This window comes from Epinephelus moara, chromosome 13, assembly GCF_006386435.1.
Source record: "Epinephelus moara isolate mb chromosome 13, YSFRI_EMoa_1.0, whole genome shotgun sequence".
Taxonomy (NCBI): Eukaryota; Metazoa; Chordata; class Actinopteri; order Perciformes; family Serranidae; genus Epinephelus; species Epinephelus moara.
The window spans coordinates 10,376,505-10,392,200 of NC_065518.1; the positions used below are offsets into that span (position 1 = coordinate 10,376,505).

The 15,696-nt window shown below is 39.3% G+C and overlaps 2 protein-coding genes across 4 annotated transcripts in view; both read right to left on the reverse strand.

The window, feature by feature from the left end:
• On the reverse strand, nt 1-11,142 carry LOC126399833 (alpha-N-acetylgalactosaminide alpha-2,6-sialyltransferase 1-like). The gene is made up of 9 exons (XM_050060125.1): nt 9,579-11,142; nt 9,118-9,385; nt 8,591-8,753; nt 7,927-8,089; nt 3,357-3,495; nt 3,157-3,260; nt 2,516-2,599; nt 821-920; nt 1-677 (listed from the first exon to the last, which is right to left on the reverse strand). Exons 1-9 carry the CDS (start codon nt 9,677-9,679, stop codon nt 474-476), a joined length of 1,326 nt encoding a protein of 441 aa, XP_049916082.1. The 5' UTR covers nt 9,680-11,142; the 3' UTR covers nt 1-473.
• Nucleotides 11,143-11,152: 10 nt separating this feature from the next.
• The window catches only part of rnf157 (ring finger protein 157), a 38,698-nt gene continuing 34,154 nt past the window's right edge, over nt 11,153-15,696 (reverse strand). For all 3 annotated transcript variants that reach the window (XM_050060104.1, XM_050060103.1, XM_050060102.1), the window contains one exon: nt 11,153-15,339. In XM_050060104.1, the coding sequence (XP_049916061.1) occupies nt 15,191-15,339 (149 nt within the window). In that variant the 3' untranslated portion in view covers nt 11,153-15,190. The remainder of the gene's footprint in view (nt 15,340-15,696) is intronic.

A 15,696-nucleotide genomic window follows, 5' to 3' on the forward strand; every position in this document is an offset into this window, starting at 1 on the left:
TTTAACATTTCCATTTATTTAATTATTAAAATACTTTTTATTATATTATCAAACATATATCTTAGATATCTCAGAATGACACAACTTCAATTAAAACTAATTGCCACAATTTGCTGAAACTGATGCAGTCTGACACAAAAGCCCTTACCTTCAGAAGGTTATAGTGTTTTTCTTAAACTGTTTTACAGGATGTGTTGATTTAACTTTTTGTTCATGGAGGCAGTAGTTTGTAGTGCTGTTAAACTGTGTGTACTGAGAGGTGTTACTTGTATTTTGTTCACCCCATTTATATCAGTGAGAGTCAAATACATATTACAATATCTAGGAAAGTATAACTAAGGTGTAGAAACATCGCAGAAAGACAAACCTGTCAGTTACATACTGTCTCACATGGTTTGGGTAAACAAAAATTATTTACAGTTTATTAAATGACCTAGATTCTTGATGCCATCCTCAGTGTATCAGTATCAGTGCTACTTCGGCTTTTCTGTCCCTTTTTCTGAGTCCGGTCCTTGATAGAGCCTCAGTATTTTGCTGTCATGTAGTTTTTTCCACGTCTTCATCTCCAGGATATAGTCGTGATTGATGTAGAAAACCACACGTTTTTTCATATTTTTCTGAAAGTAGTAGTTATTGTATTTCTTGTAGTCCTTAGTCATGAATCCGTACGCACTCACCTGAAAACGACAAAAACAAAGGACAGGGAATAACCAACACCAAGAAATGATTTGTGAAAAGAAAAGTTGGTCATTTTATAGAAATATGCACATGAACTACAGTACAGACGACATGTGGAGACGTTTAAGTAATATTAACTTACAGTGTCACAGGTCTGCAGAGCCAGGAAGAGAGCAAATGCCCCATTGGTCGGTCTGTTTATTGCCCAGAATGAAGAATTCATATGACGAGACTTTAAGAACCTGTGCATAATAAAGTTACGTATGAACATACATAGACATTAACAATAAGTCTTCACATGTAAGACGAGACAAATAAACTTTTCTGTTTCATATAGAGTGCTGCAGGGATGTCTTGTTTTGTAGGCCAATATCTCAACTTTAATTCTAATCTCTGTTGGCTTTGCTGCCAGACAGCTGGTTAGCAGCGTTGACACACAGAAACACAGTGCCCAGTGCCCACCCTCTTGTCTACACTGGTTAGCTAACGTTAGCCTTGGCTGCTCTACTCTGCACACCTCCTAGCTAGCAGCGCCACTCATTCAACGGTTACTGCGGGTCCGGTCTTCCCCCAGGTAACCCCTGTGAGAAAGCGGCTTCATTTAAAGCTGCAAAAACCACTTTAGCACTGTTAACTAAGTTAGCACCATTAGCCATGCTGACATTGCTAAAGGAACTGAAAGAGCTAACAGTAGTTAATGATGCTAAAGTTGGTGCCACTAGTTAAATGTACTTGCGTGTTATGTTTAGCAAGATGATCTCCACAAATTAACACCACTTTTTTGATTTCTTAAGCATAAATGCCATCGCCAAAAGTAAAAAGCTAACTTTAATTAACAAATGAAATACATTACAGTCACAGGACTTATCACTACCACTAAGTGTTCGTCCTCAGCGTGATGACGTTTAATGTCCCCGTCCCCCGACAGCCTCTGTAGTTTCATTTAGTCACTTGTTAGCAACTGCTAACAAGCTTCAAAATTCACAAGCGGGATATTTGACGTATTTTATGTCGTAGAACAAAATGTTAAAGTCTAATAAGCTTGTGTCAAGTTTAGACCTTATTTCAGGCATCTAACCAAGAATCCATTCAAAAAACCCACTGACTTCCAGTTGACATGAATTTCGAACTCAATCCTGGGTCGTGTTAAGATAGTAATCCGAGATTTGCGAAAACTCCTTAACCCAAACCATCATCTATCCCTATAACCAAGTGTGTTTTGTTGCTAAAGCTAACCAGACCTTAACCACAGCATTTCCACGTCATAAAACAGTGAAACAAGAACATTTTGCAGCGGCTTGCTATAGTTTTGCAAATCTAATGCTACCATTTTACCAATTTTTATTGAAGTCCAGAAGTCCAAAAGTATTGACATCAAAATATAATAAAAGTACCAAAAGTAAAAGTAGTCATTATGGAGAATGGCCCATTTCAGAATTGTGTTCATTATATTACTGGATTTTACTTATTGATGCATTAACACATTAGTATAATGTTGCAGCTGGTAAAGGTGAGGTTCATTTTAACTGCTTTTTATGGGGATCAATAAGGTTTTATCATATACATAATATCACTTAATAATTTGTGGGTTGATTATATTGTATAACTGAAGTTAATAAATAAATGCAGTGGAGATATATGTCCAATATTGTCTCTGAGATGTCGTGAAGAAGAAGTACAAAGTAGCAGAAAATATCAACGTAAAGTACAAGCACCTCAAATTGTACTTAAGTACAGTACATGACTAAATGTATGTAGTTACATTCCACCACTGGTTATTATCATTGTTATCATGAATCATAAAGAGTGAAAGAGCTGGGTAGGATTGTGAGAGGACCTGTTTCGAACGTATCTGAGGAAATCCTGGTGCAGAACATAGAAGCGGGACTCGTTGTACTGCCCAGAGTAGTACATTCTTGGCCTGTGGGGTTAAAATACAAAATCACATGGTGATAATGTGGTAGTTGTAGTTCATCCAAAGCAAATGCCACAGCTCCCTGAAGAGTAGTTAAAAAAAGTTACTGTACAGGCTATGTCTCGCCTAAAATGTCTTCAGAGACATATTTTAGTGCACCGTTAAACTGTAATACGAGATTGAACACTTCATGAAGAACTCTCAGTGCTAAATTTAGAAACACTGTTTCGCAAAGTAAACTGTACAAGTTAAACAGCCTGATTTTTGAGGGGAGTTTTGTGACTTCCTGTCTGAGCCACAAAGGAGCATGAAGTGTTTAACATGACTTGTAACCTCCATAAAATGTACTAACGAATGCCTTCTTCCATTTTTTTGGTAACTCGTGAGTCAAAGTTGATTAAAACTTAAAAACCGGACTGTCTCCATAAACATAGTGACCTGATGACACATTTCCAGGCCCAATCCAATATGTTCCAGCACTAGATATACTGTGTACATGTTTTAGTGTTTGTGTGTTCATGTTACCTTCCACTAATAATAATATTTAGACAGTTGATACTCACCTCCTGTTTTTATATGAGCCATTAGTAATCTTTTCTCCTCTCAGAAGACCACCGAGCCAATTGTAATCCCTCCTCCCCTCAGGTATCAGCACGTATTTTATACCCTGCCAAAAGGAAGAGGATGAGAGGTAAGTGTGTATGTGTGGGGTATAAATTACAAATTACAATATTACACATTACATTAATTCAAGCTTTAATACCTCATCATGAGGGGCGGCTTTGTATCCGAACCTCTTGAATAAATACGTCGCTGAATGGATGGAGTAGGCCGTGTGAACGTACACCGAAGTTCTGTTTCCCACGTCCTCCTCGTAACCTTTAGTGACTGCACCGTTCACCCTGCCGCACAAACAGATCCAAATGTGAAAGTGACCTCCATAAATTAATTTCAATCAGCTTAGAAACCAATTTATGGTTATTATTTATATGATGAGTTTACTATAAGATCAAGCACGACTGCGGCTGTCAGTCACTCTGAGCTTACTTTACTTACATGCAAAAGGCAAATAGGTAAAAATAAATGAATTGAAAGTTAGATAAATCTGTGTAATACATCCATGTAAATGCACATACAGTGTGATACAGAAATGTAAGGGCTGTTAAACAAAAGTACCATTTTGACATGGCTAAGGTAAAAGTTTGAGTGTGAAGTGACACACCCCCATTCAGTTACTCAGGGTATCACATGACGGACCAGGAAGCTGTAATTCTACTGTTTGGACATGATGAATATACGTAGAGATAATAAAGAGATTATATAACAAATATATAACATAAACAAAGGGGCATTTGATCTGGCATAAATAATTCATGTTGTCTTAAAAATATGTCAGCAACCAACCTATCTGTCCTTTTCCAAATCCCTTCAATGATCTGAAATGAGGCTGACTCCTCTTGATGTACATTAGGTAGCTAGTTAGCTAAAATAAGATAATTTCAAATTTAACCTGGCTGACACCATTGATCTAGTATTGGACTAACACCTCTTGCTCTGGCTATAAATCAGGTAGCTATTTAGCTAAAATTTGCTAATTTCAAATTTAACCTGGCTGAAGTTGTTTATCTGGCATTAGACTAACTCCTCATAAAAACTGTACATTGGGTAGCTAGTTAGCTAAAATTAGCTGATTTCAGATGTGACCTGGCTGACCCCATTGATCTGACATTAGGCAAATATAATATAAATAGTAATATAATTTNAGGTGGTGTAGAAATGCAGGAAATTTGTTTTAAATGACATGTTTTTTGAACAAATCTCACTCTAAGCTGAAGTCAAAAGTTGGCAGCCCTGTATACATTAGGTAGCTAGTTAGCTAAAATGAGCTAATTTCAGATGTCAGCTGACACCATACATCTGACATTACGCTAACTCCTCAATGTAGCTATTTGTTAGCTAGTTAGGCAAAATTAGCTAACTTAAGATGTGACCTGGCTGAAGTTGTTTATCTGACTTTAAGCTAACTCCTCTTGATGTAGCTATACAATAGGTAGCTAGTAAGCTAAAATCAACTAATTTCAGATGTCGGCTGACACTATGGCTCTGACATTAGGCTAACTCCTCAATGTAGCTATTTGTTAGCTAGCAACTTAGGTAAAATTAGCTAACCTAAGATGTGACCTGGCTGCAGTTGTTTATCTGACATTAGGCTAACTCCTCTTGATGTAGCTATATGTTAGCTAGATAGTTAGCTAGCATTTTGCTAAAATGGGCTAACTTAGATTTCATTACAATGCGTCTGTCAAAACTGTGACAGTCCCCAAGCCACATTTTTAAAACATCTTTAAAATTTGGTTTTCTTTTCAACATGTTTTAACCAGACATTGTATTTTAAATATAACACGAAAGGGGAAAGTTGACCGTGGTCTTGTCGAGGATATATAAAGAGACCTGGATACAGCATGAAAGTTGCTGAGTGGTGTATGAAGCCAGGAACATTCAACCGCCGTGTGTAAAATTACCAAGATGATAAGCGCTGCTTCAGCATCATTTGGCCCATAGACAAAATGCACTCGAGACTTCCGCCTGTCGAGCAAGCTACTTCCTGTTTAGCGCTCCGCTACCTTGAATGAGGATAAAATCATTTAATCTTGTGGCTCTTCTAGACTTTCCAAATGTTATCGGACCAAATTAATCAAATCCTGATAGTGAAACAAGTCATTTTGCGGGGGTTGTAATGCTAAAAAAAAAAAAACAAGCACTGATTTACTATTTCCCAATGTAAGTTATGGTAAAAAGTTTCATCAGGAGACAGACTCTGGAGTTGTACAAATAAGATAATTTCAAATTTAACCTGGCTGACACCATTGATCTAGTATTGGACTAACACCTCTTGCTCTGGCTATAAATCAGGTAGCTATTTAGCTAAAATTTGCTAATTTCAAATTTAACCTGGCTGAAGTTGTTTATCTGGCATTAGACTTAACTCCTCATAAAAACTGTACATTGGGTAGCTAGTTAGCTAAAATTAGCTGATTACAGATATGACCTGGCTGACCCCATTGATCTGACATTAGGCAAACTCCTCTTGATGTAGCTATACATTAGGTAGCTAGTTAGCTAAAATTTGCTAATTTCAAATTTAACTTGTCTGACACCATTGAGCTAAAATTTGCTAATTTTTAATTTAACCTGGCTGACCCCATTGATCTGGCATTAGACTAACTCCTCTTGATAGCTATACACAGAGCTGCCAACTCTCACGCATTGACCGTGAGACTCACGCAACTGACACTTTTCACACACTCTCACGCCACATGTCCATTTTCTCACGCAGTGAAAACTAAATTCATAACTGATAACGTCGTGGCGTGAAAAGAGGATACTGACAGCGCACGGACAGACAAGACAGAGCAGCAAAACGCAGCAGCAGCAGCACCGTGTTATCCAGGTCATCAGGGGGAAAGCAAGAAATATACAGATATCTATTATATTGTAATTTATTCCCATGCATGCAGCTCCGAGTAATCTCAGTCAGCGTCTCTTCCTCTCCTCTCATGCCGTGCGCACACAGGCAGGAGCAAGTGAGTTACTATGGTTACGGGAATGCTCTGTGTCTCTGTCACTTTCTCACGATTCCCAATAATAGGTTTTTAGGTTGGCATGCCTATGTGTAGCGGTAGCCAGTAGGTACAGTGCTGTGCGTAAAACCTCACTCCCCGACACATTAAGATGCGCACTAGCGACAGACACTCGGGGCCATGGATTTTAGTCTGGATTATGTATGTAACTATCTCAATGCTGAAATCTAGTACTATAATTTCACATTTTTGGTTAACATTATACATGGTTGCTCTTTCTTGTCTTAATCCAAGAGGTTAGGTGGTGTAGAAATGCAGGAAATTTGTTTTAAATGACATGTTTTTTGAACAAATCTCACTCTAAGCTGAAGTCAAAAGTTGGCAGCCCTGTATACATTAGGTAGCTAGTTAGCTAAAATGAGCTAATTTCAGATGTCGGCTGACACCATACATCTGACATTAGGCTAACTCCTCAATTTAGCTATTCGTTAGCTAGTTAGGCAAAATTAGCTAACTTTAGATGTGACCTGGCTGAAGTTGTTTATCTGACTTTAAGCTAACTCCTCTTGATGTAGCTATACAATAGGTAGCTAGTAAGCTAAAATCAACTAATTTCAGATGTCGGCTGACACTATGGATCTGACATTAGGCTAACTCCTCAATGTAGCTATTTGTTAGCTAGCAACTTAGGTAAAATTAGCTAACCTAAGATGTGACCTGGCTGCAGTTGTTTATCTGACATTAGGCTAACTCCTCTTGATGTAGCTATATGTTAGCTAGATAGTTAGCTAGCATTTTGCTAAAATGGGCTAACTTAGATTTCATTACAATGCGTCTGTCAAAACTGTGACAGTCCCCAAGCCACATTTTTAAAACATCTTTAAAATTTAGTTTTCTTTTCAACATGTTTTAACCAGACATTGTATTTTAAATATAACACGAAAGGGGAAAGTTGACCGTGGTCTTGTCGAGGATATATAAAGAGACCTGGATACAGCATGAAAGTTGCTGAGTGGTGTATGAAGCCAGGAACATTCAACCGCCGTGTGTAAAATTACCAAGATGATAAGCGCTGCTTCAGCATCATTTGGCCCATAGACAAAATGCACTCGAGACTTCCGCCTGTCGAGCAAGCTACTTCCTGTTTAGCGCTCCGCTACCTTGAATGAGGATAAAATCATTTAATCTTGTGGCTCTTCTAGACTTTCCAAATGTTATGGGACCAAATTAATCAAATCCTGATAGTGAAACAAGTCATTTTGCGGGGGTTGTAATGCTAAAAAAAAAAAAAAGCACTGATTTACTATTTCCCAATGTAAGTTATGGTAAAAAGTTTCATCAGGAGACAGACTCTGGAGTTGTAATTCCACTGTTTAGCCAAGTGAAAATTGGCTTCAGAGGATAATTCCACTGTTTAGCCAAGTGAAAATTGGCTTCAGAGGACAGAGGGCCTGGCTCTGCTGTGTTCCAAGCTTGCTCAACTGTTAATGGAGCACAGGCAAAAAGGGGCAAGACTCAGGAACTGCTGATTGTTGTGTGGAAGTGGATGAACAGATATAGGTTGTACATAGTCCCTGATACCACAGTTCACACAGTCAAGCACAGGTAGGACCAAGTCACGACTTTGCCAATCACAAGAAAGTCTCAAGTCTTTACACTTACTGTGACGTAAGTGCAATGAGACTTTCTTGTCAAGTGTCAAATCAAGACAGGCAAGTCCAGTTTGGGCCTAAAAAAAGGTTTCTTTCTTACCGGAAAACGTAGTCATGAGCATCGATCTCTTTCCCCATCTTGGAACCGTTGAGGATTCCTCCGGTGCCCACCACAGCACAGCGCACACACCCATCGCTGCCTGGCATTGGAAGGAGCAGTGGCTCTTTTGGCTTTGGGATCAACTTCACTGCACTCATCACCTCTGCAGAAACAAAAATACAAACACTTCATGTGTTTTAAAATACAAAACAGTTCACAACAAGAACACTCTCTGTGGTTCTGAATGTTGCATATAGAACCTTTAAAGGAGCTTTTTTTTTTTTAAAAAAGCAGCTCGGTCAATCAGTGGCACTGAACAGCTTTAGCTTTTAGAGAAAGTTTCTCATTACGTTGACGTTGCCAGTTAGAAAATCCATCATTCTTCCTCAAGAAAAAGGCTTTTCTTGAGATGATCCATACTAAAACTGCTTCAAGATTTACTGAACAGGTTTGTCAAAGTGGACCTCGATTTGTCACAGCTTAGCTTATGATGTCGAAAAAAATAAGATTAGTAGTTTGGCAACACCCAAGAGGAAGAAGTAGCATGAATAGAAACAAGTCCATGTCCATTTCTTGGTGACCAAACTACACATAGTGATCATGAAATACTCTAAGTCTTAACACACTTGGTACCTGTCTAACACAGACACACAGAAACCCTTACCATCATATGGAAGCTGCATAAAGCCAAAAGGATTGTTAAAATGTGAAAGCCGGTTCCACTCGCTCACATTGATGTTGTCCTTGTGCAGAAACACACGTATGTTGGGAAGGAAAGCCTTTTTGAAGCTCTCGTCCTCAGAGTTTCGCAGAGACTCAGCACATGTCTGAGAACATAGGACAAAATATGAAATGAAGAAATAATCTAAGAATCTTTTCCAAATCTAAATTTAATTTGCACCATGTTCATGGTGATTTAATGAAGCCCCCGCTCACAGCTGAAGAAACAGCAGACATGAAGCCAAACAGGAAGCTCCAACAAAGAAAGTCTGATTAACAGCAGTAATAGCTTTAAAGGAAAAATCAAAAAGAAAATCCATGCAGGTCAAACCAGAGACACACAGCTGAACATGTGGCTGTGCAGATTACCCACTCCAGAGACACACAGCTGAACATGTGGCTGTGCAGATTACCCACTCCCACAAAGGTAATGCATATAATTATTATACTGTCTTGTCATAGCATACTTACCCAGGGTCTGGGTGGAGCATCCTGGTTATAAACATCATCAAAATCCCACCGAGGAGCCTTCCTGAAGGATTTTTTGAAGAGGATGGGCATGGGAGTCTCAACCACAGCAGCATGTGTAGAGCTTCTCATCTGATCCACTTTTAGTTTTGTCACCGGGTTTGTTGTTGTGGAATCAGCAGTTTTTGCCACACTATAGTTTCCTGTTATATCCCAGAAGTCAAACACTACTTCATGTTTGTGTCTCTTCAATCCTGAGACAGCAGCCAAGCTGATGTGGAAGTTTGACCAAAAAAATAAGATTCAAATAAAGTTACTAAGACACACTTTTTAAACTATCTAAATTACTGTAGGTGGAAATGTGCGGAGACATTTCTTTGAAGACAATTTAACAGGATTACCAACTAGAAAATAATACAGATGAGTTCCCTTCTTCCCTCTTGAGTTTTTCTAAAACAACTTACTTGATATTGTTTGAATAATCTCCCCATGTTACAAGAAAAAGTAAAAGGAAAACTGACATCACAAGCAGCACCGAAAAGGTCCTAGACTTTGAGAGGGCCATCTCGGAGACTGACAACTGCGCTCAGTCGCGCATGAAGTCAGAGAATTCACCTGCCGCGTCTACAGTCAAGCTTGTAATCGGGTGCCTTCATGCTCCGTACTTTGTGGCCCATTCGACAGACGCACGAGGGATATCCGGTACTTCCCGAGAGTCCCCGCGCGCGGGGGCGGTGCCTTCTGCTCATTAGAATAAAGGTCACAGTGCATTTTAAACTATCCAGTTTTCATCAAGCCCTCCATTATTGAAAAGGCATTGGATTTGAATATGTGCACTTTCTATAGCTCAGACATTGAAACCTTAGAACAATCTTTTCTTCTCTTGTTATTCAACTTGGACATTTTTTTTCAGTATTGGTTGACTTATAATGATTAAAATATTATGACTCTAAATTGTGAGAATATAAAGGTTGGTGTCCAATTTGAGGACAAGAAAGCAGAGTTTTGGACCAATAATCTAATTATTTTGGCAAAATATTGTATTAACAATTAAAAAAAAAATCCCAGTATTTTCTGCATTTCTAAATTTTATGTAAATAAAATAAAATAAAATGCTGTAAAATTGGAAAGGCCCTATGTACTTTATGAATATCTGTGTACCTTTATTCCTGAATGACCCCTTGTATTTTTTTTCTGTCTTTAATTGTTAATTTCTGTCTTGCAGTTATATCAATACTGTGATCTGTATTTAAATGTCAAACAATTTGCCTTTTTCTGACTATGAATAAAATAAAAACAAACAAACATTTAAACAAAATATCCTCTGGCTCATTGATTCTATCCCGTTAAACATTTCTTATCTTCTGCATTTCTTGTCTTGTAATTTTACCTGTGTGCTGTGGAAGGATATTACTAAATATAAAGTTGACATTTTCTCAGATCTTACTATTTACCATAGAAATATTACTGCGATTACTGTAACAAAGATATTAATGCATTTTTCCTCATGAACCCCATTTTACTTCTTGACAAATTTACATTCACAAATGTAAATTTACAAACAAAAATAACTAAAGCATTTGTATTTTTTGAAGGAAATGGAACAATACTTGTCAACAATTTCTATCAAAATGATAAACGTATACACTATTAAATGCCCAACATTAATTGACTATTTCTGTGCTACTATAAGGTCTGTATAAATAATAAGTGTATCAAAATAAAGGTAACACTTCTGAGATTTAAGTGTAAGCATCAGTATACTAGAAAATGAAGAAATACAATGGAATAAATAAAAGATTTTACCTTTACCTAACCAAACGTAAGACTTTTAGAGTAAATATCCCTTTGGAATTATGCAGTGGCAGCCCAAAACCTCGAGCAAACCATATCACATCTGAACATTACCTGTGCATAGATGGGTGCTATGTCAAGTTGCGTGTTGTCTTTTTGTCTCTTTTTTTTTTTTTTTGGGCGCTGCACTTGACTTTCGTTGTACAGCTGTGCAACGACAATAAAGGCATTTGATTTGATTTGATATAATGAAGCAGAACAAATTTAGAGAGCTTTAAGTAATGGGAGCCAAATCCTAAAACTGGTGATTTTAAGCCCATTTGTTTACCATCTGTGCCTCCCAGGTAACTTTAACACTCATCTGATGTCAGGTAAAATGGAATTAATCAGACCTACTACCTCAATAAATATCTGCAAGGTGAGACTTTAGTCTGGTGTCAGCGTAGTACCACTTTCAGCCACCAGATGGCGACACAGACAGTAAAATAAGAGGCCTTGTTGGGACCATAGGTTGGGACATGAGACCCTGACGTCAGCTGCCTGCTGAAGCTGCCCCCAGGCATTTAAATAGACCTCTTTCACACAGCAGACATTTTGACTTGTCTTAGTAGGAAAAGCACAGATGGAGCTGGTGACCTTAACGATGGCTCAGTTCCATTAAGTTTCCCAGTGAGCTATTCCAGTGAGCCAGCATGCACCATACCAGGGCCTGCACTGAGTGGGATGCAGCTATATTAAATCTTATTAAACACACCTGTGCTTTTCCAACTATGACATGTCAAAATGCCATTGTGAAAAAGGTCTCTGACAGGACGACTGCAACTCACTCAAAACCCAGAGACTTTGGATTCATTATTTCTAGTGAATCTGAAGTTGTAAATGAACGAAGGGAAGCTTGTTCCTGATTAATTTAAAGTGTAACTTCTGTTTTTGTTTCTAAGTGATTAATGGGAACAACAGTTTAATGTCACCACCCAGGGCATGTTGGCACCGTCAATGTACGGCCACTAAAACTGCTTGTCTTTGTCACTGACAGGCTCAGATTATTATTATAAGTGTCAGACAACGTTATGGAAAGGATCTCTACAGAAACAGACCCTTTTGTTCAACCAGAAACAGCCCGGAAATCACTATCACCAAACCCACCAGACTCCATTTAAATAAACAGTCATTTTATCATCGTAAAACACGCTTCATTCAAAGTCAATAGATACAAAGTAAAACTGTCTTAGTTCACCTTTCCACTGTTCCAACGATCACCACTCTAGTTTGTTTGAAATAAAAACTGGTTCAACAAAAAGGATCTCACTCTTCAACAAAAATGTCTGTCTCTGTAGGATCATCTTTATAATGTTGTCAGACACTTAGAATAATGATCTGAGCCTGTCAGTGGCAAAAACAAACACTTTTAATGGACGTATACTGACTGTGCGAACATGGTTACATTGCAGCCTGTTTTCGCTCAATACTGGACAAGTTTAAAAACTGTTCTTCTCATTAATCTCATGGGAAAATAGGGTCCAGGTTCCAAAATACCAAAGTTACCCTTAAAGTCCAATATTTACTGTCTTTTAGCTCCGTTTTTGGTCTCTACCAACTCCTGAGGGAAATATCTGTCTCTTTAGCTGCTAAGTGCTCCACTATGTTCACCCGTCTGTCTCTAACTGTGTCTGTCTGCCAGGTGGTGTTGAGCAGGTAGTGTACAGATGATTTTTAAAACATTTAAGTTGGAGCTGTAGAACCAAAACAATAAGCGGAAAGATGCTAAAACGCTCTGTGAAGCTGAAGGGAAACTACAGTCAGTGATAATTCTCTGCGGTTGACCATTAAATTACACACAGTACACTGATCTGTTGTTAACATAAATCTTTGATAAGTGCAGCTTTAAACAAAAAAGTAACAGTATCCCTTTAAAGAAGTTAAAGGCAGCCATTTTGTTTTTCTGTTTTGCTTTGTTTTGACATTTTACCATGACTGTTTTTCTTTTTAAATTACATTTCGGTAACTGGAGATTAAAGTGGGAAGAAAATGTGCGTATGGAGAGAAGGGGACTGATAAAACTGTTTAATAAGAACATTTTGAGTCAAATGCATATAATGCTAATCAGATGAATAATTAAATTTCCTCTGTGGGAATGGTGGTCATTTTAAGCCCTGGTGACATAAATGCAAGCTGAGCTCCGTGGTGGGAAAATGCTGCAAAGCACATTTTGAAAAATGATTGTATGAAGCAGCTTTCAGCGACGGTGACCATGTTAGGAAACATCTGAGAGCAGCGTTTCATGTTCAGGCACGTGAACCGAAACAAAACCCTGCACTGATTAATGAATCTGTCCCATTTAAAATAAACAGGAAATCACTCAGCGACCGTTTAGTTGCAAAAACTTTATTATCCATTTGATGTTTTCTTTGACATTTTCACTCATAATTCTAGAAAAGTGGGGGTCTTACAGATTTGGGACCCATTCCTTTGATATCATACTGCGACCGGTGCCACAGAACGGCTTCATCGACACATTCGGACTGTGATCACGTGACTGTTTGCAGCTTGGATATAGTAGTGCAGTCCTCTTGACCCTAACAGTTCAGGGTCGAGGGAAAAGGGAGCCAGCAACAGATATATAACACTGCAGAAGGATATGGTCCGGTTTTCTGTGTGTGCAGTGATCCATCATCAAGTATTCTACAGGAGGGTGCAGGCTGACCTAGACTAACATGCTTACTCTACTATCGCCTCATGCACTGCAAAGTGTGTCGTCTAGGAAACAGCTAATAGTGCATTAAATGTTGATATTGTCCCTTTTCAGTTATCTGTTATGTGGGCGCGCACGTGTGCACGAGTGTGTAAACGTTTACAAATTTTTCACATATTTTGATCCACATTCTAATAAACGACACAGTGTTTTGCAACAAATTAAAACACGGGAACGGAGAACATCAACAACAGGTGAGCTATACAATAAAGTTATACAAAATCAAAACAACTAAAAGCTTCACAAACGAGGAGAGAAGGGCTCGTCGGGATGAGAATAATATGAGCATGAACAAAATGCCAGCTAACCACGGTGTGGCCTAAATCTCAAATTCACTGTATGATGCTTTTCTCACAATAACTCCCTTTACAATGGCAAATTAAAATAAAAAATAACGTTGAAATGTGTGAATGTAACAGGCCGGTGCAAACACAGTCTTTGTTTGAACTGCACGTGAGCGTCCTCCTGCAGGAGAAAAAGGGAGGAGATGCAGCTTCAGCATCGTTATTGCTTGGTGGTACTTGTTCCAGTTGCACTACGATAATACTGACATGCTAAGATGGAGCTGCAGAAGGAGAGGATGGCGTGGTGTGTGTGTGGGTTAGGGTGTGTGTGTTTGGAGAACCAGTTTCAAAGTTTATTTTTAATTCCAGTTTAGGCGACGATTTAAATGTCTCGTACATTCCCCTTCTTACAGATCCACGTCCTACATTCTGTTTGACGTTTTTGTTTTCAGTCCATTTCTGTCCAGTCCAGCCACCAGTTCTTGGCTCGTACGCCACCTTACAGGTCCGACCGCCTCTGTATTCACATTCAGCACAGGTTGTTTGAAAAATCGTGGCGGGAATGAGAGGAAAACATCAGCAGAGGTCGAAAGCTGCATGCGAGACGGGAGCTCCCTGATCCGAGGAGAAGAGTCAGCACGTTTTAGTTGGCTAAGGTAAGGTAGTCCGGTGTGAGCTGACTTTCAAACAGTGTCCGAACACTCACTCAACATACAGTTTATAAGAGAGAAGAAGAAGAAGTACATTAGTAATAAATCAGATTGCCGATCACAGTAGCCCCTGACTGTTTGGCTGGTAATAGAGGAGAGGAAAACGGAGAAGAGGAGCAGCATGTATTTTCCTAGAGATAGTGTCACAATGCACAGCTCTCATTGGTTAAACCTACAGGTAATAAATAATAACGTAGTAGTAGGCTAATCAATCCCACAAGTTAGGTCACAGACAAAAAAAATAAACAAAACAAAGAAACTCCTGTGAGATAAAAGTGCACAGACGACAGACACGTGATGCCTTTCTGTTCCTCTTCCCTCCTCTTTCTCCTCGAGACGAGTTTCCAGCAACGACAATCAATCCAGGAAGTGTTCAGACGGATACAGGTGGAGGTGAAGGTGGTGGGGGGGGGGGTTCCCTGCTCAGTGAGGACAGTATCCAGCGATGCAGCACTATGGCAGGGTAAGAAGAGCTGACTCTGGACGGAGAAGTCTGTGTGTGTCTGTGTGTGTGTGTGCGGGTGTGTTTGAGTGTGTTACACAATGAGTGGTCCGCGGCGAGGATGTTTAGGACTCTGGCCGTCCCTGTTCTCAGCCCCCTGCTCCTCCAGGTTGATGTTGCTGGTGGAGGTGTGGTGGGGGAGGGGCTCCAAAACAGGCCTGTAGCCCCCGAGGTACATCAGACCTGAAGGAGAGAAGAAGAGTTACATATATATATATTAAAAAAACAACAACAGAGGGAATGTCCCCAAAGCTCTTGAGGTCACAGCTGTATTTCTGGTTTATTATTTTCTGTTGGCTTCGCTGACAGACAGCCGGCTAGCTGCGTTAACATGCGGAAACTTAAGCCCCGTTTCCACCAAACACTTTCGGTATGGTGCCTTTGGAACCAACAGTAACCCTTCAGACATGGTACCTAGACCCTAGTGTTTCCACTGCAAACAGTGCTCTTAAATGTGGGCGGGGTTGTTGTCACACACTGCTCCGTCCAGCACTCACTGTATTTCCTCATTACCGGTGACACAGATGGAAGTCTGCACCT

What these genes read in the sequence shown, in the direction of transcription:
- LOC126399833 (XM_050060125.1), bottom strand. Translation starts at nt 9,679, where the DNA reads ATGGCCCTCTCAAAGTCTAGGACCTTTTCGGTGCTGCTTGTGATGTCA. An exon ending in GATTATTCAAACAATATCAA is followed by an intron (nt 9,386 to 9,578) that starts GTAAGTTGTTTT and finishes CTTCCACATCAG; the next exon opens with CTTGGCTGCTGTCTCAGGAT. An exon ending in TATGCAGCTTCCATATGATG is followed by an intron (nt 8,090 to 8,590) that starts GTAAGGGTTTCT and finishes TTGTTTCTGCAG; the next exon opens with AGGTGATGAGTGCAGTGAAG.